This window comes from Amblyomma mixtum, chromosome 8 (assembly GCF_055824585.1).
Source record: "Amblyomma mixtum isolate Tamu chromosome 8, ASM5582458v1, whole genome shotgun sequence".
Taxonomy (NCBI): domain Eukaryota; kingdom Metazoa; phylum Arthropoda; class Arachnida; order Ixodida; family Ixodidae; genus Amblyomma; species Amblyomma mixtum.
This window is the reverse complement of record NC_143019.1, coordinates 147,334,407-147,360,555: the sequence shown is the minus strand read 5'-3', so window position 1 is coordinate 147,360,555 and position 26,149 is coordinate 147,334,407. Positions and strand designations below refer to the sequence as shown.

Sequence of the window (26,149 nt, the reverse complement as noted above, 5' to 3'; positions counted from 1 at the left end):
AGGCAAAATCGAGGGAAACGTGCAAACATCGTAGAGATATCGTTCCCTCGCGTGAACACCTCCTGATTGTAAATGTTTAGCAGCGCCACACTCGTTATTTTTTTTAACTGTGATTATTTAGTACACGTGCATGTGTGTAGATGGCGCTACTTACTACGTTTATCTACATTTATCGCATGTCGCTGCGTTATTGCTATTATTGTTTGTATTCTGTGGACTTTGTTGTTGGCAATTGTTACAAGTTGATTAAAACAATGAGAGACCGACATTTTAAGAGTATATTTGCCACAAAAAAAGAAGCCGCGGAACGTTTCAAGAGCTTGTGCCCTTCATAAGGAAAACAAGAAAGGTAGCTAAAATCAACTAGACATTGCGCATTCCCAAAAAGCCGTAGAGTAAAGGCGATGCTTAGCCGCGTAGAGCGAAGTATTAAGTTTCTTCACGCAAAATCTCAGAACTGCCACGTGCTGGTTACCTGAACAGTATTGCATTCCGTTTTTAATTATTTCGAAAAAACGCTAACTTTGATCAGGAATAACTTTTAAACTAAACAAGGCAGATGGATGAAATTTTCAGAATGGAAGAGCGATTAGACGATCTCAAACTGTACAAAACGTCACCGCAGTGCAATGCATATACCAAAAGTTATTGCAGATTACATTGTTCTGTTTTCTATGCTTTTCAAACATGCGTGGCTAATAAACTAATCTATACACGTACTTCTAAATACTTAAATATGTTCTCTAGCATCAGATCTCACAGTATCTCGAAAGATATTTCTCTAGGTGCAAGAGGTTTTTCACAATTTTGCATTTCCTGAGACAAGTTGAGCTCAACTGCCAGTTTTCATCTTTGCGTTTTCTTTTACAGCTGAAACAAATTTGCAGTTAACGTTAAACCAAATGCATCTTTTGAAAGCAGAGAAAACCAGCTTTTCGGAGATATCTGAACCATATTTATGAAGCGAACGAGCGAGGTACAGTCGACGTACAAATATCACCAAAAATGGTTCCCGCTCACCGTCCGAGTGGGACCGCCACCTTAACGATGGCCCACATCTGGTAGTAATTTCTCCCAGGCCCGTCGGTCACAGCGTCTTTCAATCGGTCCGGAGGTTCGGTGGTTCGGAGTGGAACCACCCCGTCCGTCGTCGTTTATGCTTCTGCCGCCGGTGCCAGGCCTCGTCGTATCCCCTGCTTCGTGATGAGTCACATCCTGCTCCCAGGACCGCGTTCCCCAATCTTAACAATACGCTCTCCGCACCTGCTGTCTCCGGCCTTCCTAAGGTACACAAACTGGACGTACCACTACGCCCTATCGTAGACTTTACGCGCTCTTCATTGCATATGCTCTCCACACCTGCTGTCTACGGCCTTCCTAAGGTACACAAACCGGACGTACCACTACGCCCTATCGTAGACTTTACGCGCTCTTCATTGCGTACACTCTCCGCACCTGCTGACTACGGCCTTCCTAAGGTACACAAACCGGACGTACCACTATGCCCTATCATAGACTTTACGCGCTCTTCATTGCATACGCTCTCCGCACCTGCTGTCTGCGGCCTTCCTAAGGTACATGAACCGGACGTACCACTACGCCCTATCATAGACTTTACGCGCTCTTCATTGCATATGCTCTCCACACCTGCTGTCTACGGCCTTCCTAAGGTACACAAACCGGACGTACCACTACGCCCTATCGTAGACTTTCCGCGCTCTTCATTGCGTACACTCTCCGCACCTGCTGACTACGGCCTTCCTAAGGTACACAAACCGGACGTACCACTATGCCCTATCATAGACTTTACGCGCTCTTCATTGCATACGCTCTCCGCACCTGCTGTCTGCGGCCTTCCTAAGGTACACAAACCGGACGTACCACTACGCCCTATCATAGACTTTACGCGCTCTTCATTGCATATGCTCTCCACACCTGCTGTCTACGGCCTTCCTAAGGTACACAAACCGGACGTACCACTACGCCCTATCGTAGACTTTACGCGCTCTTCATTGCGTACACTCTCCGCACCTGCTGACTACGGCCTTCCTAAGGTACACAAACCGGACGTACCACTATGCCCTATCATAGACTTTACGCGCTCTTCATTGCATACGCTCTCCGCACCTGCTGTCTGCGGCCTTCCTAAGGTACATGAACCGGACGTACCACTACGCCCTATCATATGCTGAAATCCAATGGAAGATCGAGACCGCTCCGTCGGATCGCGTACGGAGCGCGTCGAAGCGCGTAGCTTCGCCACCTCCCATTTTGCGATTGGAATGCCATTGCTCCCTCGTGAGCGCGACGCCAGCGCCGCAGCGGCGAGCCGCGGAAACTAGTCGCGCCGCCGGAGCGGACGCCCTGCTAGCTTCGTGTTCAAGTGCGACTGGAGTTGCGCGAGACGCAATCTCCGCGTTGACAGACGCCATCTCGGCGAAACAAAAAGGAGGTAGTAAGAAGGCCGTAATGTAAAACCAAAACCAAAGCGTATGTACAGGATGGTCCACTCTCCGTGAACACGCGAGTATGCGGCCGTGGTCTTTGGAGAGCCAGTGAGCCTGTCCCTACCGTGCACAAAAGTGGCGGACGACGCGCAGGCAAGTCGCTCGCTGCTTAATTTTCCAGCCTTGCGACTGCGTGACGCAAGCCGCTGAACCAATCAGGGAGACAGTTGAGCTTTCGGCAACGACGCCGCCCTCGGACACGCCGAGCTACGAACTGCGCAGCCCCCTAGCCAACGTTTCTCCCTGGCTGCCGTAGTCGTCGCTGAGCCTAACTGTTTTTCATCGATGCCGCAGCTGAGGGCGCTTAGGAACTGGCCAGCGCTGTAGTAAAGGTGCTACTCGCGTCACCGTTTTACTGTGTTCCTCGTCTCATAATAAAATAAAGACATGATCGATTTCTGCGACGCCTCCAACAGCGAAGCTAGCAGACAGCAGGCCAGCCGCACTGGGCATCAGGAAGAAATTTGCTTGTATTGCAGTTATCACTTCTACCAGCAACTCAGTATTGGCCAACGATCCTCAAAAATGATTCATTTTTCACATTCCTCTACTCCAGGGCTTGTTATGAACACGAACAAGGAATATTAGCGCATTTTTCTGACGCCGGCGGCAGGCATACAAGCTAGCAGCTTCACACTCGCGGTCCGTTTCAGACGAAACTGCACTGCTGGACTCTGAGCTTTCAGTGCCCGAGTCGGAACTGTCACTTCAATGAAGCAAAATTAGTGCCGCACAGCTCGAAGCAAGATAATTGCCGTCCACTGTTGACTGGAAAGTGCCCGGCTGACCTGGCTCGCCCGGCTCACCACGTAGCGACGACAGGAACGAAGCGGCTGCTGCCGGTCGCGACCGGAAGCAGACGCGGCGGAAAAGAAAACGTCACGCGTGGTTCCGGTCAAATCCTCCGATTTCGGCGGATGAAGTATCGCTGCTCCACGGAGCGATCCGGGATTTATGGCTGATCCCGATCTGCCATTGGAACATACAACTCGCGCTCCCATTTTACCATTGGGATGCGACTGATCCAAACCGAGCAGAAAAACTTGATACCGATCTGCCATTGGAATTCAACAATAGACTTTACGCACTCTTCATTGCGTACGCTCTCTGCACCTGCTGTCTACGGCCTTCCTAAGGTACACGAACCGGACGTACCACTACACCCTATCATAGACTTTACGCACTCTTCATTGCGTACGCTTTCCGCACCTGCTGTCTACGGCCTTCCTAAGGTACACAAACCGGACGTACCACTAAGCCCTATCATAGACTTTACGCACTGTTCATTGCGTACGCTCTCCGCACCTGCTGTCTACGGCCTTCCTAAGGTACACGAACCGGATGTACCACTACGCCCTATCATAGACTTTACGCGCTCTTCATTGCGTGCGCTCTCCGCACCTGCTGTCTACGGCCTTCCTAAGGTACACGAACCGGACGTACCAATATATCCTATCATAGACTTTAAGCGCTCTTCATTGCATACGATCTCCGCACCTGCTGTCTACGGCCTTCCTAAGGTACACAAACCGGACGTAGCACTACGCCCTATCATAGACTTTACGCGCTTTTCATTGCGTACGCTCTCCGCACCTGCTGTCTACTGCCTTCCTAAGGTACACGAACCGGACGTACCAATACACCCTATCATAGACTTTATGCGCTTTTCATTGCGTACGTTCTCCGCACCTGCTGTCTACGGCCTTCCTAAGGTACACAAACCGGACGTAGCACTACGCCCTATCATAGACTTTACGCGCTTTTGATTGCGTACGCTCTCCGCACCTGCTGTCTACGGCCTTCCTAAGGTACACAAACCGGACGTACCACTACGCCCTATCATAGACTTTACGCGCTCTTCATTGCGTACGCTATCTGTGCCTGCTGTCTACGGCATTCCTAAGGTACACAAACCGGACGTACCACTACGCCCTATCATAGACTTTACGCGCTCTTCATTGCGTACGCTATCCGCACCTGCTGTCTACGGCCTTCCTAAGGTACACGAACTGGACGTACCAATACGCCCTATCATAGACTTTAGGCGCTCTTCATTGCGTACGCTATCCGCACCTGCTGCCTACGGCCTTCCTAAGGTACACGAACTGGACGTACCACTACGCCCTATCATAGACTTTACGCGCTTTTCATTGCGTACGCTCTCCGCACCTGCTGTCTACGGCCTTCCTAAGGTACACAAACCGGACGTACCACTACGCCCTCTCATAGACTTTACGCGCTTTTGATTGCGTACGCTCTCCGCACCTGCTGTCTACGGCCTTCCTAAGGTACACAAACCGGACGTACCACTACGCCCTATCATAGACTTTACACGCTTTTCATTGTGTACGCTCTCCGCACCTGCTGTCTACGGCCTTCCTAAGGTACACAAACCGGACGTAGCACTACGCCCTATCATAGACTTTACGCGTTTTTCATTGCGTACGCTCTCCGCACCTGCTGTCTACTGCCTTCCTAAGGTACACGAACCGGACGTACCACTACGCCCTATCATAGACTTTATGCGCTTTTCATTGCGTACGTTCTCCGCACCTGCTGTCTACGGCCTTCCTAAGGTACACAAACCGGACGTAGCACTACGCCCTATCATAGACTTTACGCGCTTTTCATTGCGTACGCTCTCCGCACCTGCTGTCTACTGCCTTCCTAAGGTACACGAACCGGACGTACCACTACGCCCTATCATAGACTTTATGCGCTTTTCATTGCGTACGCTCTCCGCACCTGCTGTCTACGGCCTTCCTAAGGTACACGAACCGTACGTACAATTACGCCCTATCATAGACTTTAAGCGCTTTTCATTGTGTACGCTCTCCGCACCTGCTGTCTACAGCCTTCCTAAGGTACACGAACCGGACGTAACACTACGCCCTATCGTAGACTTTACGCGCTTTTCATTGCGTATGCTCTCCGCACCTGCTGTCTATGGCCTTCCTAAGGTACACGAACCGGACATACCACTACGCCCTATCGTAGACTTTACGCGCTTTTCATTGCGTACGCTCTTCGCACCTGCTGTCTACGGCCTTCCTAAGGTACACGAACCGGACGTAACACAACGCCCTATCATAGACTTTACGCGCTTTTCATTGCGTATGCTCTCCACACCTGCTGTCTACGGCCTTCCTAAGGTACACGAACCGGACGTACCACTACGCCCTATCATAGACTTTACGCGCTCTTCATTGCGTACTCTCTCTGCATCTGCTGTCTACGGCCTTCCTAAGGTACACGAACCGGACGTACCACCACTACGCCCTATCATAGACTTTACGCACTTTTCATTGCGTACGCTCTCCGCACCTGCTGTCTACGGCCTTCCTAAGGTACACAAACCGGACGTACCACTACGCCCTATCATAGACTACGCGCTTTTCATTGCGTACGCTCTCCGCAACGGCTGTCTACGGCCTTCCTAAGGTACACGAACCGGACGTACCACTACGCCCTATCATAGACTTTACGCGCTCTTCATTGCGTACGCTCTCCGCACCTGCTGTCTACGGCCTTCCTAAGGTACACAAACCGGATGTACCACTACGCCCTATCATAGACTTTACGCGCTCTTCATTGCGTACGCTATCCGCGCCTGCTGTCTACGGCATTCCTAAGGTACACAAACCGGACGTACCACTACGCCCTATCATAGACTTTACGCGCTCTTCATTGCGTACGCTATCCGCACCTGCTGTCTACGGCCTTCCTAAGGTACACGAACTGGACGTACCACTACGCCCTATCATAGACTTTACGCGCTTTTCATTGCGTATGCTCTCCGCACCTGCTGTCTATGGCCTTCCTAAGGTACACAAACCGGACGTACCAATACGCCCTATCATAGACTTTAGGCGCTCTTCATTGCGTACGCTATCCGCACCTGCTGCCTACGGCCTTCCTAAGGTACACGAACTGGACGTACCACTACGCCCTATCATAGACTTTACGCGCTTTTCATTGCGTACGCTCTCCGCACCTGCTGTCTACGGCCTTCCTAAGGTACACAAACCGGACGTACCACTACGTCCTCTCATAGACTTTACGCGCTCTTCATTGCGTACGCTCTCCGCACCTGCTGTCTACGGCCTTCCTAAGGTACACGAACCGGACGTACCACTACGCCCTATCATAGACTTTACGCGCTTTTCATTGCGTACGCTTTCCGCACCTGATGTCTACGGCCTTCCTAAGGTACACAGACCGGACATGCCACTACGCCCTATCATAGACTTTACGCGCTCTTCATTGCGTACGCTCTCCGCACCTGCTGTCTACGGCCTTCCTAAGGTACACGAACCGGACGTACCACTACGCCCTATCATAGACTTTACCCGCTTTTGATTGCGTACGCTCTCCGCACCTGCTGTCTACGGCCTTCCTAAGGTACACAAACCGGACGTACCACTACGCCCTATCATAGACTTTACACGCTTTTCATTGTGTACGCTCTCCGCACCTGCTGTCTACGGCCTTCCTAAGGTACACGAACCGGACGTACCACTACGCCCTATCATAGACTTTACACGCTTTTCATTGCGTATTCTCCGCACCTGCTGTCTACGGCCTTCCTAAGGTACTCGAACCGGACGTACCACTACACCCTATCATAGACTTTACGCGCTTTTCATTGCGTACGCTTTCCGCACCTGCTGTCTACGGCCTTCCTAAGATACACAAACTGGACGTGCCACTACGCCCTATCATAGACTTTACGCGCTCTTCACTGCGTACGCTCTCCGCACCTGCTGTCTACGGCCTTCCTAAGGTACACAAACCGGACGTACCACTACGCCCTATCATAGACTTTACGCGCTTTTGATTGCGTACGCTCTCCGCACCTGCTGTCCACGGCCTTCCTAAGGTACACAAACCGGACATAACACTACGCCCTATCATAGACTTTACGCGCTTTTCATTGCGTATGCTCTCCACACCTGCTGTCTACGGCCTTCCTAAGGTACACGAACCGGACGTACCACTACGCCCTATCATAGACTTTACGCGCTTTTCATTGCGTACGCTCTTCGCACCTGCTGTCTACGGCCTTCCTAAGGTACACAAACCGGACGTAACACTACGCCCTATCATAGACTTTACGCGCTTTTCATTGCGTATGCTCTCCGCATCTGCTGTCTACGGCCTTCCTAAGGTACACGAACCGGATGTACCACCACTACGCCCTATCATATACTTTACGCGCTTTTCATTGCATACGCTCTCCGCACCTGCTGTCTACGGCCTTCCTAAGGTACACAGACCGGACGTACCACTACGCCCTATCATAGACTACGCGCTTTTCATTGCTTACGCTCTCCGCACCTGCTGTCTACGGCCTTCCTAAGGTACACAAACCGGACGTACCACTACGCCCTATCATAGACTTTATGCGCTCTTCATTGCGTACGCCACGGTGTAAGAAATATTTCAGGTGTAGTAACAGCGCCTCCGCGGCCCGCGGAAATCTCGTACCAACTTCGACGCTTCGCCATGAGATGGCGCTACTGTACAGGAGGCTTTCCAATGTGCGCCGTGACGCGTGCTATGAACAACTCAAGCGTTGTCGGTGATGCGTCACCTGTGCGAAATGAACTTAATTTTAATGGTACTTTTCACGACATTGGTCAGCTAGATTTCCAGGTTATGACCTGATGTTACTTTAAAGATGCGATGGCGTCTGACACCGCGATAATTTTTGGCGTGTCGTCCGCTTTTCCTCAGGCAACGAACGCCTAACATGGCCTGTTATGGCGTAGATAAAAAGCACAATCGAGCTGCAACAATTATACCACGACAAGCCATGTCTCGTGGTGGAGCACCAACTAGCCCAGCAACTTGCTCTTCTGAAGCCATGTCTACCAAAGTCCGCTATATCGCATCGCCACTTTTGCTTTCCATGTGTGTGTAGAACAGCTAGACACTGATGCAAATAGCTCGGTAACAGGTCAGCATTCTTACGGAATTTAGAACCAGAGGTATTGGATGTAATACTGACACCCACAAAATTACTGACAAGGAGTGTGTGTGCATATTTTTTTCTCGTAGCACACAAACGGCTTTTTACTACAGGTAGGTGTTTGTTGAGCTCGGGTTAAAAAGAGGGAAGCAGCTGCATGAATTTCAAAGGCATATAGAACGCACTTCAATTTATTCTCTGAAAACACAAGCAATGAAATGCACCAATTCATTACGTAGTTATGACAACAAACAGGCCCCCCGGGCGATACTTCACTCTGTGACAATGCAACGAAAAGAGAGTACTTCAAAATTTCAACGACGATGAAACAGTTTTAAACTAGCTTCGATAGCTTGCTCAGCTTTTGTGTTTTGTTTTCAGCATTCTTTTTAAGCTGCTTGCAATACTGACGCATGCGTAGTGCTACGTAATAATGCACGACTTGTGCCATTATGTCGACTTTATGCTCACTGCATGGAAATGACATCTTATGGTTGTCTAGAATGTAGTCGACAGTTATGTCGTAGACATTCTTATCAGAAGCATGCTTCTGAAACTGTTCTTCTATTTCGCTTAAGAGAGAAAATATGGCCACATTTGCATGTAGCAGCCCGCCTCGCGTTTTCTGCAAAACTAAGGCTGCTTCGGGCCTGGTCACGTTTGCAGAAGCCGTGAGCCCAGTTTTTTAATCAGTGCATTTCAGCAGTTTCCTGCATAGAAATCCGGTAACATAATAGATTATACAATTGGTTACACTACCTGAGTCGGGTTCGTTGTGAATCAAGTCCTCACATTCACTCTCACTCTCTACAAGACCATCAAGTTTAGCCTTCAGCTCGTTGATTCGTGGCTCGTAAGGTTATTTGAAGGCTAGAATCATGTCGGACGCGAGTCTTCATTGTCATGTACCTGGCAGTTACCATATCTTGGAGGTTTCAACATGCTGTACACAGAAAGCATGCTGTACAGCTGCAAGAAAGTTGGTAGACACGGGTGCTCATTTTGCCCACCTGCTTGGCGGATAATACCGAAGAATTTTTCGAGCACATCTTGGTTAAACTTCGCAGTTAAAACATACTTAAAATTACATTTCTCCAACAGGCACTTGGAAAGTTGCATGCTTGAGAGAATAGTCACTCTTAAGCCCTCGGCAGTTGAATTTGACAGGAAATTTTTGTGGTCAATACGTCCTGCCTTCACGTTTTTTTCCCATTCATTGAGCCAATTCAGAAAAGATTCCAGAACAACAAAATCTTGACTGTGCAGTTTTAACCCTTCCTTTGGGTGTTTCCGATTCAATGCATCGAACAAATTGTTCATTTTCACAGTAAAATCAACAGTGCCCTTGACATTCTCTAGACCTGGCGTACCTCTTTTCGAATAGAACTCTAGCCCATTGGCAAAGCTGAGGCTGAACAGCTGTGTTGCTAGTTTCACCCGCATCTTTTCAGTGTTTGTTGGGTTTAGATGTGAGTATGAGAGTTTAGGACAAACCCTCAATTTGCCTTCATGCTTAGTGTCTGCAACGTATAGCTTGTCATAGTGTGACCAGAAAACACGGGTACTGTTAACACAAAGCACTTTTTGCTGCAAAAGTCGATTTCGCACGCACTTGACAAGATGTGGTACATCTTAAAAAACATAAACATTCCGCGTCTCACAAGCTGGATTGAGGAAGAAGTTCTTTGTTGCCTCTAGTTCTCCGCTAACACCAAACTGTTTCCACATGGAGCGGTTTGTTGCGGCACCATCGCAAACAATTCCATCAACCAACGCGCCTGCGTCCTCGAGGAGGAGAATAGCCTTTATGACGAGCTCTGCCAACACAGTTCCTTTTGTTGGTCCAGAGCTGGCAAAAACTGCAACGGGTTGGGAGTAGTTTTCCCCGAAGGAACGAAATAAAAACACCAGTCCGTGGTCCGCTAGCTTCTCTGGGGCTGCCACACCATCCCCGAAGTCTGCAAATCCAGTGTAGGTCATCGTTCTTGCGTTTACTCGCATCTCTTTCCGGACGTGAATCTCATCGAAAATAAGAATACCATGCCGCTGGAAAGTGTCTTTTTTTGCGAGCTTCTTCTTAAAAGCAGCAAAAAAGCGTGGATCAAAACCGCAGTTCACACGTACCATTGACAAGTACTTCTTTATAGTTGGAACACACGGCAGCGGCAATATGTCGTTATCCCTCAAGAATGAGTACGCTGATGGGCTGCGAATGTGAAGAAGCAGGCAGAGTAGTAGCCAATGTTCTGTGTAACGTCGGCCACTTTTGTTCTTGCATTTTGCAGCTGCAATGCACTCTTTTATGGCAGTTGCTTGTCCTTCAGGAATATTTAAGCCACTTAGCTTCTCACTCAGGGTTTCATCAGAAATTGAGAAGAGTTTATTCTTCGCCTGCTTTAGCTGCATCGTGATTGTTCGGAGCCTTTTTCGTAGAGAGTCAACTGACCTTTTCAGAGCATATCGGGCTCTCCTGAAAGCAGCTATGTTACTGGCTCCGGGGACAGTCATGCGGAAATAGCGAGGACGTTTTTTCTCTTTGTTTTTCTCGACCATTTGTTTCTCGTGAATTCGAAGTGTCGTTGGAACACGCTCACAGTATAAGCACACGCTTCCACTGTGTTTGAGAATCAACGCACATTTTTTGTGCCGCCACTGGCCTGTGACGTCAACAAATGCACTTTCAGGCCGGACTTTAGGATAGGCTCTAACGTTCGGTCCACCAGAACACAAACGTGTTTCGTTGACGCGGGCGATCAAGGACTCAATATCTTGAACACAGCTCACCTCGGAAGGAAACCCACAGGAGCGAGGGGCTTCTTTTCCCAGCAGCGCAACAGTAACTTTCAGCTCGCTGTCAATAGAAACTGCTTTTCTTGTAACAACACGGCTTGGAGGAGCAGTGAAGTACTCGCTGTCATCGTTACCTGACGCAGTGTTTGAAAGCAGAGTTGCTGACTTAAGTAAATGCAATTCTGCATACACTACTGTTCGCACGCCGTCCAGGTCAGTTTTATGACAGGCCCACGCAGTGTTCGGGAGTGCTAGGCTATCTGCCGCTTCGAAAATCGCAGGGAACGCATTTGAAGAAAGCATCGTTGGAAGTGCTACAGGAACAACAGCCACACTCAATGGATCTGGCGGTTCCGACGGCATGTCACCGGCAGCGTCAGTAGCAGTTGCAGATACAGGGCAGTCAGATGTTACACGGAGTTTTTTCCTAGCTACAGGCGGTTGGCGGTTCGCGGGTTCTTTCCTTTTTCTCTCCTCCTTCGACATGTAGCTAGGACAGCCGGGGAATATCGTAGGGACTGCGTCCTTCGCCAGGCAAGCTCTTCGCGGCGCACTAACCAGCACATGCCCTTTGTAAACAGCATCCCAAGTCCTTGTAATATATTTTGCGTCAAAATGTTTTTCGCAGACGTAGTCCGTTGCCTGCAACATACGGTCTTTACGCGGAATAGCGTGGCGCCATACCTTCAAGCGTTCCTCTTCTTTTGGAGCCGCAAAGAGCGATACTTTGTCAGCACAGCTCTGGTACCCGGAGTTGCACCGGGGCACAAAGCATTTTTTTCCCATTTCTCTTGCCTTCAAAGAGACGACTTGACTACACGCGTGAAGAAGATAATCCTTGGCAACCAAAACGCCACCACACAAGTGAAATCATCACGACCAAAGCGAGACACAAACGTGAAAAGCAAGCGCAAAAGCAGCACGCTACGAACACAGCGTAAGGCGCCAGGCCCCCTCGGCCCTAGCGCCATCTGGTGGCGTGGGAGGGAAATGGGTACTGAATTTCCTCTCCGGCCGCCGTGTGGACGGCGCGGTGAGCTCTATCACCTGAACTATTTCTTACACCGTGGCGTACGCTATCCGCACCTGCTGTCTACGGCCTTCCTAAGGTACACAAACCGGACGTACCACTACGCCCTATGATAGACTTTACGCGCTCTTCATTGCATATGCTATCCGCACCTGCTGTCTACGGCCTTCCTAAGGTACACAAACCGGACGTACCACTACGCCCTATGATAGACTTTACGCGCTCTTCATTGCGTACGCTATCCGCACCTGCTTGCTACGGCCTTCCTAAGGTACACGAACTGGACGTACCACTACGCCCTATCATAGACTTTACGCGCTTTTTATTGCGTATGCTCTCCGCACCTGCTGCCTACGGCCTTCCTAAGGTACACAAACCGGACGTACCACTACGCCCTATCATAGACTTTACGCGCTCTTCATTGCGTACGCTCTCCGCACCTGCTGTCTACGGCCTTCCTAAGGTACACGAACCGGACGTACCACTACGCCCTATCATAGACTTTACGCGCTCTTCATTGCGTACGCTCTCCGCACCTGCTGTCTACGGCCTTCCTAAGGTACACGAACCGGACGTACCACTACGCCCTATCGTAGACTTTACGCGCTTTTCATTGCGTACGCTCTCCGCACCTGCTGTCTACGGCCTTCCTAAGGTACACGAACCGGATGTACCACTACGCCCTATCATAGACTTTACGCGCTTTTCATTGCGTACGCTCTCCGCACCTGCTGTCTACGGCCTTCCTAAGGTACACGAACCGGACGTACCACTACGCCCTATCATAGACTTTACGTGCTTTTCATTGCGTACGCTCTCTGCACCTGCTGCCTACGGCCTTCCTAAGGTACACAAACCGGACGTACCACTACGCCCTATCAAAGACTTTACGCACTCTTCATTGCACTCGCTCTCCGGCTACTTGCATCAAGTGCCTCGCCTTCTGGTTGGGAGAACAATGACGTTTGTAAAGGACTCCTCCCGCTTCATCAAGAAGCTTAAGGACGTCACTGTAGACGACGAGGATGTCCTAGTCTCTTTTGACGTGGAGTCAGTGTTTAGGTCAGTCCCGGTAGACTTCGCAGTTTTCATCCTGCAAACGTCTTCTAGAAAACGATGCCTCACTCCCTTCATGTAAGCCTTTTGAGGTTGTTGACATTTGTTGTCTGCTGGAATTCTGCGCAGCACTTATTTGTCTTCAGGAAGCAACACTACAAACAGCTGTTTGGTAGAGCATGGGTGCTTCCATTTCTGTCGTATGCGCAAACATTGCTCTGGTATGGATTGAAGGGTGCAAGCCGTTTCCTTAAACACCTCAACTCCTTTCAGCCGACAATACAATTCACGAAAGAAGAACAGAATGGCGCCATTCCCTTCCTGGACATATTTCTGCAATGGGTTTGCAATGTGCGTTTACTGCAAGCCTATTCACACTGGTCGATACCTGAGTTTTCATTCGGCACACCCTGTCGCGCATAAACGCCCCGTTGCGTCCGCACTTTTGCTGAAGGGCAACTGGTGTTGTCGGCGGGGACTTTCCCTTTCTAGTAATCTGAAGCTGCATTTGCGTGAATACGACTGTGGTGCATTGTATTTCCTCTAGTGTCTAGCGGAGGTTACATGCATGTACCACATCAAGTCAGGCTCTCACCCCGTGCATGTGGCAGAGAGGGCGAGTTTGGTCTGCTTTGATATCCAACTGAGGGGGTATTGTATAGCCACCCCAGAGAGGGGGAGCTTCCTTTCTCTTTGTGTTTTGTCGAGGCGGAGGTTGCATTCCGTAATGCGAGGAGGAGTGTCCCCATCTCGCCAGCGGCAAAGGACACCTGTGGGGGCCTAGTGGTCCAGGAGGGGTGATGACGTCATTCGCGGGCTGCGTTATGCCTGCCGTGTCTTTCTGATGATGGCGGGGTTTTCGCACAATGAGCCAAGTAATGCTCTCACATTAAAACTTCACCATTGGCATTGTTAGAGTCTAGCCAGGATTCTGTGGTGGTAACGATGTCAGAATCTGACATACGCAAAAGGCCTTCAAAGTCTTGTGAGAATGTTTGGCGTTATTTCTAGGAAGTCTGGAAGGAGTCTGTGTTAGTTGCTATTGGGCGCAGTCTCAAACAGAACCGCTGCACTCTGTTTCAGACATCAGCTGCAATGGTTTGAATGGTACGGAAGTAGTCCGCATAAAAACGGAGGTGTGTTACTCTGCGCTCGTTTCGGGGCCATGTGGTCTAAGGCACGAGAAGATGACAGCTTGTCGCCAGCAGTAAGAGCACATTTAATCGAGCTTTTGACAGACATATACGTAATAAGCCTGAAGGCAAAGCATTTCGCTCACCTCAGGGAAAGCACTACTTTTTGATGTAGGTAGCACTCCAGTGTTGACAGTGTTGCACCTGATGTATGAGCAGAGTATAGAACTGTCGTATTTGCCACCCGAGTGCTTTTCATTCCAGCTGACCTTCGCTTATCGAAAAGTCAGTTCCGTCAAGTTCTGTCAAGACCCTTGCTTATCTTTGAAAGCCTTGTTTTGTCAAACAAGGCGTGGGGGGAAAGGTGTGCTGCAGTTTATACAAACAGACACCGCTTGTGAGTTTCGCAACTTGTGCCAAGTGTATCATCCGGAAGAGGATGAAATGCTGTCAGTGCTGTGTAGGCCAGAAAGTGTGACTGAGAGAGTGTGCGAAGCAGAGACGCACATGGGGGCTGTCAGCACCGCCGATTGTTGGAATGGCGGAGGAGACTTTTCCCCTTTGTTTGTTGTTCCCACGCTGCATCCAAGGAGCATTACGAGCGATCTTGTTGTGCATTGCTACTCATATTGAGCTCCGTAGTGCTTTGTGGAATTGCGAAGTGGGCCAATGATCATTTCAGAGAGCATGCAAACTTATTCAAATCTGGCAAGGCAGACAATTTGGCTGTCAGGGTACACTGTTATTGGCCTTCATTTAAAGGGAGGTGTGGGTGTTAGAATGAAAATTCTTGTCATTAAGGACGCCGTAATGAAAGTGGGTGTGTAAACTTATTTCTTTTTCTTCCTCTTGTTTTCAGAAATATGATCAGTTTGAGTGTATCTGAATCAGCTCTTATATTTTGGAAAAATAACTGAAGCCTAATTACATAATTTATTAGGGCTAGTAGCCGAGACACTTTCCCTCAACATTTCATCATTTATTATCCCTTAAGGGCCCTGGTTTGGGCATTACATTTTTTGTTGTGATTGAAACGGAGCTGTAGCCAGAGGCCTCTGCAAGCGGAGCTATGCTGTTTATCTTGTTATTGAAGTACATCATCATATAAAAAAGTTAAGTTATGTTGCATCGTAATTATGAAATTAATAAGTGACATTATTGTTTGCGAAATTTGATATGTTTAACTCATAAAAAAAATAGCATAGCTACATAGTTTATTTTTTTTCTGAATTCAGTGGTGTGAGGTTAATTGAAACCGTAGAATAGCAACATAAAATCCTCCATAAGGCTAGTGATGTTGGCAAAAGATTTGAAGTTAAAAAAATTGCATTTGAAGTGTGTGCACCAGCCATTCGGAGGTCGCTGTAGAGGCCTCAGGAAATGGCTGACTGCAGATGTTCCGAGAGTGTTTCACAGTGGTGAGTAGTACGAGGATATAAGAAAGAGCGGCTGCTTTTGAACAAGACCGAGACGGCTGCCGGGGGGGGGTGCAGACACGGGAAGCGATGAGCGCGAAGTTCTGCCACGTTTTGGTGCTTTGGAGGCTCAATTATATTGATTTTTTAGCAATTGTAGATTAAGTTTTTTATCAGTTGAAGATTAAATTAGCTTTGGAACTTTGTACAGAAGTAGTTTACAGTGTACTGAGTCCGAATATTTTTGCCCATTTCAAGACCCCTTAATAATATGGAATGCTTCGATGCACCGTCATGAGCAGTGTACGTTGAAAATTTCTTAATCTGCTGTGACTAGCAAGAGTGGTGGCGTTGGTAACCCTCATGGTGAAGCATTTGTGGCCCTCTCCTAACCTCGTCTTTCGCCATTGTGGATCTGGAGGGGCAGTCTTGTCCAGGAGGAGGAAGCAGTGTTGCCCCCTTATTGCACATCATAACTTTGCATTTATGTAATTCTGTACAAGGTGATATGCGCGTGTCGTTTGGCACCTGCTAGGGACCTGCTGGAGAGCCCTGGTTTCGCACCTGTCGGTTGCAGTGCAGGGCATCACTTGCGATAGGGATGTGCTGTAAAAAAAATTGCGTCTGAAGCTTTTTCTAGCAATCAGCTTCTCTGCTAAACCCTCACTCATGGGGCTGTCTGAAATGAGCACGGCTGCAGTTCACTTTAGCACATGGGAAACCCAGCTGCAACAAGTTCCTAGATGCAGGGGGACCTCTCATTGCAGAGGGGTGATTTTAATTGGTTCTCAAGTTCCGTGTGCAACACTTTTTTTAGGGTCCCTTTGGGTGAGTCTTGGCATTCGACAGACAGCCCGTGACGGCTTTTGACATTTCGGTAAGGGCGCCTGCTTGCATCGTTATTGCTACAAACTCCACCCAGGTATTGTTGTGAGTCATTATTTCTTTTTCCCTGTGTAGGTTGTCGTGTTTAACCATGGCACGGCTGCCACTCCGGCGGAGCCAGTCCTCGTCGGGAAGCCATGCCAGAAGCTCCTCCTCGGTCGGGCCGCCCGAAAGGAAACGTAAGTGCACATTTTACAGCCCTCAAACTACAAAGCACCAAAAACTTTCAGTTGTCAGTAAAGTGAGCTTAGGAAAGTTGGGTGTATTTTCCTTGTGTCGGACTTTTCAAAATTTTGGTAGCAGAATGCAGTGCTGGAAATCTGGCAAAGCAGCAGCATGATGTATGATTGTCATTCTCTTAGTGTCGTCATCCTGATTGAAGCCCCACTGGCTGCTTTGCTGGAAATTGGAAATCACAAAAAAATAACAACTGTTTATTTACAAGTTCCTTAAGAATAATTGCCTGTAATGAAATTATACACAAATTTTTTTACAAATGTCAACATTGCTAGCTGATGTTATTTGCGTTCAATTATAAATTGTAAAAACAAAAGTAATTTCGTGCTTGTCTAGAGGAAAAACATTACCGGAGCAACAAATCAGCTTGTAGACTCGAAACAACTTGAAATTTTTCAAATAAATTCTTCAGTTGTCAGTGCAGCATTGTCCTCGTCTGTATGTTTCTTCAATGTCCTTGTTCACTCTCTGCTGCCCAGTTGTGCGATCATGAACCAACTAGCTCACCAATCCACCTTATTGAAATTTCAGGTTTTGTTCAAATCCTTGGAGTTCAGTTTTGAAAGCGTCTTACCTGGAATGAGCACACTGGCTACCTCGTGTACAAATTTTCATCTGCTGTTTGTGTCATTGCGTGTGTGCAAACTAATCTTCCTGCTAAGGAGAAGATTACGTTCTACAGTACTTTAGTGATTTTCTCTTGCATTACTGCAGCGAGGTGTTGGGCATGACGGATGGGATAAATTTGCATGAACACATTTCGCTGTGGCCTCAGTTATTTCTCGACACTGCTGATCTTTGAACTGCTGAACAACTCGGCAAGTGTGGGATGCGACTGAGGTTTTGAGTGTTTGCATTTTCAAAGTTGCTATGGTGCTGCATGATTTAGGCACTGTTACATGGGAGAAGGATTGAACACGCAAGACTTTCTTGACACTTTGCAAATTTCTGTTGCAAAGAAGAAGACGCACGAAAGATCATGATGAACCTGGTGCAACTCCTGTCGTCCTGGTTCGTTTGAATAAGCGCCCGTCTTACATTTGGTGCACGTGCTGGGTGACAGCCCTGGACTGTCCGGACACCCAGTGTCCCCCACTGTGCTGGCTCCCTTCGCCAACGGGAGCTGGCCCGTCTTGAGTGGGACCGATGAGCGTGATGTACCAGATTGGCTCACATCTTACTAACGGGTGAGCTTCGATAACAAATGGGACGATGCGACCAAACTCAGCAACGTAGTCTTTTATCTTACCAACACTGCTAACCTGTGGTATAAGAACCATGAGGGGAACATCCATACTTGGTCTGTCTTCAAGATGAATTCATCACAAGTATTTGGTCGTCCGGCAGCCGGGAAGCTCCAGTCCGAATGATGCATGCACGAAAGGTCGCAGCAGGTGGGCGAAAGCTTTACTATTTAACATCAAAGAGGTCATTGACTTATGCAAACGTGTGAACCACCACATGTTGGAAGCTGACAAGGTGAAACACATCTTGAAGGGCATTGATGACGGCACCTTTCAGATGCTGTTAGCATGCTGCGACTGCATACGGTTGCTGATGTCGTCCAGGGCTTCGAGCAGCTACAGCGGATATTGATGCGTCAGCACCCCAGGCAGGTTGAGTCACTTGCTGGGTTGATGGCCACAGCTGCTGCTGCAAGAGATACCTTGTTCACAAAGAAGTGGTGCGTCAGCTTTCCCTGAGCCCTTCAAAGCTCCAGCTCTCTGACATGCCATCGAAAAGCAGATTGCTGAGGCTCTTCCACTGCGTGTCGCCGCTGTGCTGACCTACGCCGACGTCATCGCCAGCCTACCTAATGCCTCCAGCATCTGTTAGAGCTCCTTACCTTCGACCGCCTCCGCTAGTCAGCAGTCCATGGTGTAAGAAAGCTGTTTAGCTTTCCTTTGTAGCCGCATGGCTGCGCTTGGGTGGATGTCAATGAGTAATTACAGCTATAATAAGAGTAATTACTCCCTTATTATAGCTGTCGTGTACTTTTCTCTTGAGGGATATTGGTAAACTGCCATTCATGATCTGAGAGAACCTGCCATATGCGCTCCACCCCACTCCTATCCTTCTAAATAATGCAAGTGTTTAATATTCGTTTATAAACCAGCCACTAAAGGTTTGAAATTATAACTAAAAAACATTTTGAGCTAGAAACTTTTTCTGATACTACATGTAAAAAGGCCGTTTTCAGAGTGTCTTTAATATTGTCATGTTGGGCTCTTCGCCTGCAAGAGTACAACTTTACTGTGTCGTACAAGAGTAGCTGTCTTTTGCACTTTCCAAGTCTGATTGCGACTCTGAGAGCTCTGATCACTGTATCGCCTCCATAGTGCGTGATTTTACGGATCTCTCGGCTCTCCGCACTGCACTAGAGAGGAACAAAAGCCACTACTTGCTGCTGGCAGGATGGTGGCGCCCCCACTGCTTTTTGTGTCTGGGACGGTCTGCCGTACAGGAAGGCCTACTCGAAGACGGGCCCTCCTCGCAGTTCCCGTGAGCCATTGTTCTGCGTGCCGTGCATGACTCTGGCCAGCTGGACTCTGCTCCACTGAGACAACTGAGAGGGATGGGGAGGGCCTGCTCCTTCCCGTGACTCCCCTTTTGAGAATCCACTCCCTTAAGGACCAGCGGTCGTCTTGCCTTCGCACTGCATGCCCTGCCCAAGCCCACTTCTTCCTCTTGATTTCAACTAGGATGTCATTTAACGCGCGTTTGTTCTCTCACCCACTCCACCCGCTTCCGATCTCTTAACGTTACACCTATCATTTTCCTTTCCGCCGCCGCGGTGGCTCAACGGTTATAGGGCTCGGCTGCTGACCCGAAAGACGCCGGTTCGATCCCGGCCACGACGGTTGAATTTCTTTGGAGGAGAAATTCTAGAGGCCTGTGTACTGTGCGATATCAGTGCACGTTAAAAAACCCCAGGTGGTCGAAATTTCCGGAGCCCTCCACTACGGCGTCTCTCATAGCCTTAGTCGCTTTGGGACGTTAAACCCCATAAACCAAACCATTTTTCTTTCCATAGCTCACTGCTTTGTCCCTAACTTAAGCTGAACCCTCTTTGTCAGCCTCCACGTTTCTACCCCATAGGTGAGTACCCGTAAGATCCAGCTGTTGTATACTTTTCTCTTGAGAGATATTGGTAAACTGCCATTCATGACCTGAGAGAACCTGCCATATGCGCTCCACCCCATTCTTATTCTTCTAGTTATTTCCCTCTCATGATCTGGAGCAGCTGTCACTACCTGCCCTAAATGGACATATTCTCTTACTACTTCCAGCACCTCGCTACCAATTGCGAACTGCTGTTCCCTTGCTAAGCTGTTGAACATTACTTTGGTTTTTTGCATGTTAGTTCTTGCCCCGCCGTTCTGCTCTGCCTGTCTAACTCGATAATCATGCTTTGCAATTCATCTCCTCAGTGACTTAGTAAAGCAATGCCATCAGCAAATCACAGATTACTCAGGTATTTGCTATTAACTCTTATCCCCAACTGTTCCCATTTCAGGCCGTGGAATACCTCCTGTAAACAGGCAGTGAATAGCATTGGCGAGATTGTGTCTCCCAGCCTGACACCTTTCCTTATTTGAATTTTATTTCTGACTTAATGAAGGACTATGGTAGCTATGCAATCGTTGTAAATATCTTCCAATATTTTCACATAGCACTCTTTCCACACCCTGATTCCGCAATGCCTGCATGACAGCTGAGGTTTCCACTGAGTCGAATGCTTTCTCGTCATCAATGAATGTTATATACATGGGCTGGTTATATTCTGCGCATTTCTCTATCATCTGAGTGATAGTGTGAATATAGTCTATTGTCGAGTATCCTTTTCGAATGCCTGCCTGATCATTTGGTTGATTGAAGTCTAAAGTAGTCCTGGCCCTATTAGCGATTACCTTAGTAAATACCTTGTAGGCCACAAGTAGTAAGCTGATCGGTCTGTAATTTTTCAGGTTCATGATGTCCTTTCTTATGGATTAAGATAATGTTAGCGTTTTTCCAAGCTCTAGGTACACTCGAGGTCACAAGGCATTGCGTATACAGGGTGGCTAGTTTTTCGAGCACACTCTCTCCTCCATCCTTCAACAAATCTGCCGTTACCTGATACTCACCAGCTGCTTTCCCTCTTTGGATTGCTCCTAAGGCTTTCTTTACTTCCTCCTTCGTTACTGGCGGGATGTCCCATTGCTGTGCACTACTGGCTCTCTCATTAAAGTTGGTCAAATTTGACCAACACAGTTCCCACTTCGAGTTATTGATCAATTCGCTATCGCCCTACCATCCTACCATCCTGCCGTCCTGGTTAGCTCAATTGGTAGAGCGACTGCTCTGGTGAAGCGGTGGGCCTGGGTTTGATCCCCGGACCAGGACGAATTTTTCTTTTAACCACGAAGTTTCAGAGAAAGCTGTATAGCTTTCCTTTGTGGCCGTAATGCTGCGCTCGGGTGGATGGCAATGAGTAATTACTCCCTTATTACTCATTAAAGTTCTGATTGCATTGGCTACTGTATAGGTTTGTGTAGAACTCTTCGGCTATTTTAACTATTTTATCCATATCGTTTATAACATTGCACTGTTTGTCTCTTAGCACATACATCTGGTTTTTACCAATGCCTAATTTCCTATTCACTGCTTTTAGGCTACCTCCGTTTTCTAGAGCATGCTCGATTCTCTCCGTATTAAACCTCCTTATGTTGGCAACGTTGGGCTTATTTATTAACTTTGATATCTCTGCTAGTTCTATTCTGTCTGTAGAACTAGACGCCCTCATGCTTTGGCATTTTTTAATTAGATCTTTTGTCTCCTGAGATAGCTTGCCGGTATCGTGCCAAACCAAGTTACCGCCTACTTCTGCGGCGCACTCTGTAACGATAGCTGTGAGATTATTGTTCACTGTTTCAACATTACGGTCATATTCCTCCGTTAAAGCGGAATATCTGTTCTGCAGCGACATCTTGAATTCCTCTACTTTCCCTCTTAATGCTAACTTTAATGCTAACTCGTTAATAGCCTTCCGCTTCACTAGTTTCCCTTGTTCACTCTTCAAATATAAGCTAATACGAGACCTTACCATTCTGTGGTCACATCCTCTACTGTGCCAGGGTGAGTGCACAGTATGAAGTGTATTTCATTTTCAGTCTCAGGCTCTTCCACATCCACTTCCTGTTCCCTCGTTCGCAGAAGAAGGTAATCATGATCCGTAAATTATTTCTATCTGCGAACTCTACTAATAACTCTCCCCTGCTATTCCTGGAACCTATGCCATAGTCACCTACCGCCTGGTCTCCAGCTTGCTTCTTGCCTACCTTCGCATTGAAGTCGCCCATTAGTACGGTGTACTGTGATTTTAATGTGGTCATTGCCGATTCCACATCTTCATAGAAGTATTCATGGTGGGATGTAGGCGCGTAGGCCTTCACCACCTTCAGCTTGTACCTCTTATTAAGCCCAATTACGATAGCTGCCACCCTCTCGTGAGTACTATAAAACTCCTCTATGTTGCCAGCCATATCCTGATTGATAAGGAATCCCACGCTTAGTTCTCGCCTGTCTGCTAATCCACGATAGCACAGTATGTGCCCACCCTTTAGTACTGTATACGCCTCATCTGTCCTCCTAACTTCACTACGCCTTATGACCCGCTAATTCCTCCAACAGCACTGCTAAACTAGCAAGGTTCCATGTGCAATATATTGTACCATCAGGTCAACAGGCTGTGCATTTTTGAATACCTTCTATTGCTGCCTTTTTTTTTTCATTAATTTTTATTGCTGTTTATTGTTGTTCTTGTGCAGGTGCTAGAATGGTGGAGTTCAACTCTGGACATCTGAAGCCATTTGACCATGGTGTGTCCAGAAATTTACAGTCATCCTTCCTTTTGCTGGAAAGTTATTCAAGTCGTAATTATACAAAGAATGTGAAACTTTTGAAAGCTTTTTTTGCGGTTCTGGAATGCATGTGCCAATGCAATGCTTGGGCATCAAAATTCTCAGTCGCTGTGCCACATTTTTATGAGCACCTAAGCCTGCTTGTCACCTATGCTAGTGCATAAGGGCTGCCGTCAGCGTGTGGCATTTCTTTGCGTGCTTCTGAGCAGAGTGCCCAAAGCGGAGTTTGGCTTGGTGTGCGCATTTTATGGCGGTTCTTTGTTGCAGCAGAGTGCTCAACGTCGCAGTTTTGTGTGCTGTGCTAGTAGTGAATGGAAGGGCCTGAGGAGCTATGCTTCATCTGTGGCATTCTGTCCTGATCAGTTGGTGGTAGGGGAGAAGGACATGTGCTGCTTGTGTTTGCCTGGCAGGGTTCAAGCGGGAGATGGTGGTCCGAGGCACCGTGGCTGGCCAAGATGGTGGGCGTGTGATGTCCGACATTTACTACTACACGCCGACCGGGACAAAATTGGTGAGTGTGCTTGCCTGTGTTGGAACAGACAGAAAGAAGGACATGGGAAAATGGCAGACAGTTTTAGGGCATGCACAAAAGCTTTGTGTACACATGGAAATGTTTCAGGCAGCATGCAGGCGCAATTTTTCAGAGTTTCCTAGTAACACTGTCCCTTGTGGTGCTTACACTTCGCCACTGCATTGTTGGATGTGAATGACATGCTTTCTCAGCCAATGCTTTAATATGAGTCATTGTTTTTAAATAGTTTGTTGATATTCAAGCTGTCAACCTGCACAGTGCACCAATATTGTCGTCATAGCAGCAGCGACCCTGGAAGATGCAGTTTCATCTTTGTGCCAGCTTGTACTTTCTGCTCTGTTGTTCTCCAACTTGAAACAGACACAGACGTGGTTAATGCACTTACCATTGCGAGTGTAGAGCGGGATTTAGGACACGTGGTAGCTGTCAGCCACCCTTGTTACAGTCTGCCTCGGCTCCTCTCCTTCTTCCCTGGTCCCCCCCACAGGAAAGGAGGGCCGTAGTGTGGGCCTCGGGCGAAGGTTGCTGCAGTGGGCGAAAAGTTCCACAGGGGCAGTCTGTTGTGCCGTGTGAGAGGGCTACTTGGCTTGCTGGACAGGCACACTGGAGTACCCAGCACCGGGAAGGAAGGTGTGGTCAGGGTGACTTCGGAAACCGAGGTGGGCTGGCACCACTGTGTGGAGCGGAGACGAAGGCTGGTGACGGTACAGGGGAAAGAATGGAGAGAATCTGATGGTTGCTTGAACAGCGATGTTGGAGGCGTATGTAACAAATGGTACTAGAATCCAGTCCCAGTTGTAGGGATCGGAGGCAACAGCATATCACCCAGTGTGTGGTTGAAGCACGTGGTCAGCCCATTGGTTTGAGGCTGATTGGCCTGTGTGGCATTCATTTTGGAGCAACTTCAGAAAAGAAGGATTTGCCCCTCTGAGAAGTGCCGCAGAATGAAGTGGCGAAGAAGAAAGGAGGCATTGACATGGCAAAGAAGGGCTGCGGTTTCCGTGTAGCGAGTGAGATGATCGACGGCCTTGATTATCGAACGATTTCCTGCTAGTGTGCGGCAGAGGCCCGTACGGAATCGATGCCGACACGATCAAGTGGTCAGCCTGATAGACCAGCGGATAGGGAGGCTTGCACTGCTGGCACCACATGAGGCATGCATGCTGCTCCAGTGGAAGCGCTGTCGCAACTGTTCACACGTCTTGGGGGTCTTCAGAAGCACTTACATAGGTGGCGACAAGCAGCCACTTTTGGTCATCTGGCATTTAGTTGTGCGAGACGGTCACCTGACGATAAAGGGCAGCGAGTTGGTTTGGAGATCGATGAGTGGCGAGATAACCAGCAAAGTGTGTGGGAGTATGTAACAAGGGTGCCTGTACAACCACGGCCGAAATTTCTTAAGTGCCCAGACGACGGATGAACATTCCTTTCTGGTGACCGAATAATTGGTCTTGGCCTTGGTTAAAGTCCGGCTTGCATATGCCACGACGTAGTCTTCAGCGCCGGAATTTGTTTTCTAGAACAGCACGGAGGACAGTGTCGGTGTGAACTTTGGTAGACATAGCCGGATCAGAGTGGCTTAATATGGGAGCCATGGTAAGTATGATGCGCAATTTTTGAACACAATGTCGCAAGCCAGCGACCAGGCAGAAAGGTCATTGTGGCCGCCCAGAAGTGGCAACAGAGGGGCAGTGATGGTCCCAAAGCTGTGAACGAAACACCAAAGGTGCAGACACAAGCCGTTAAAGCTGTGTAGTTGCTTGATAGAAGTATGTTCCGGGAATGCAGCGACAGCTCGGAGTTTAACTGGGCCAGAAAGATGTCATCTTTTGGCATGGAATGCCCGAAACTGGTGAGTTCAGAACTGTTGGTTGCAAGAGGCGCAGACTGCCTCGCTGCCAGCTTTGCTTGCTGCTGCATCTTCAGTGGCGCTGTTGGCAGGTGAAGCGTGAACGGGTGCTGCTCCACCACTGGTCACCCGTGTAATGAAGCAGAGTTAAGGCGGAGAAGTTGGTGCATCATGTGTAAGTGAAGCAGCGCCAGACACGGGACGAAGGAAGAGCAACACAGCACAAGGCGCTACTAGCAACGCGATTTCTATTCCGCCAGAAGCGAATTATATATCCGGAAAGTAGGAACACAAAAACATAAAGACACTCAGATACATGAAGTGCAGTCACTGCATGCACAAGTCACAAAGTTAGGTAGTAGCTTAGTGGATGGCTTGCTGACGCAGTTCTGTCCTCTGTTGAATGATTAGTGCCTCGAAGACTCCCCTTGCTCTTTTCGGTCTATATTTCTTGGTAACGCTCGTGCGGTCCAAGAAAGGTGTGCAGTTTTTTGACAGGCAGTTTTTGCAGTGTATGGCTAGATTGCTGCCAGTTCCTGTAGAATGTCATCTGGTGTGCTCGCTTATTCTGGTGTTAAGACAGCGGCCTGTTTGCCCGATGTACATTTTACCACACGAGAACGGCACGTCAGAGATCACGCCGCACTGACAGTCGGTGCAGCGTCCTTGATGGTTGATGCCACATGGGGCGTGCGATGGTTCGTCATTGTTGACGCGATGGCACAAGGTACTGAGTTTGTTGGGTGCAGAAAAGACCACTCGAATGCCAACGCGTCCCGCACACTTTTTGATCCGATGGGACAGTTTGTGAATGTAAGGTATGACGGTCATCTTAGACGTT

At 48.4% G+C, this 26,149-nt stretch overlaps 1 protein-coding gene across 2 annotated transcripts in view; it reads left to right on the top strand.

Annotated features, from left to right (window-relative positions):
• The window catches only part of LOC149334730 (uncharacterized), a 115,032-nt gene that overhangs the window by 26,842 nt on the left and 62,041 nt on the right, over positions 1–26,149 (top strand). For both annotated transcript variants that reach the window (XM_089555342.1, XM_089555341.1), the window contains exons 2-5: positions 16,720–16,779; positions 16,863–16,966; positions 22,835–22,885; positions 23,338–23,438. In XM_089555342.1, the coding sequence (XP_089411468.1) occupies positions 16,879–16,966; positions 22,835–22,885; positions 23,338–23,438 (240 nt within the window). In that variant the 5' untranslated portion in view covers positions 16,720–16,779; positions 16,863–16,878. The remainder of the gene's footprint in view (positions 1–16,719; positions 16,780–16,862; positions 16,967–22,834; positions 22,886–23,337; positions 23,439–26,149) is intronic.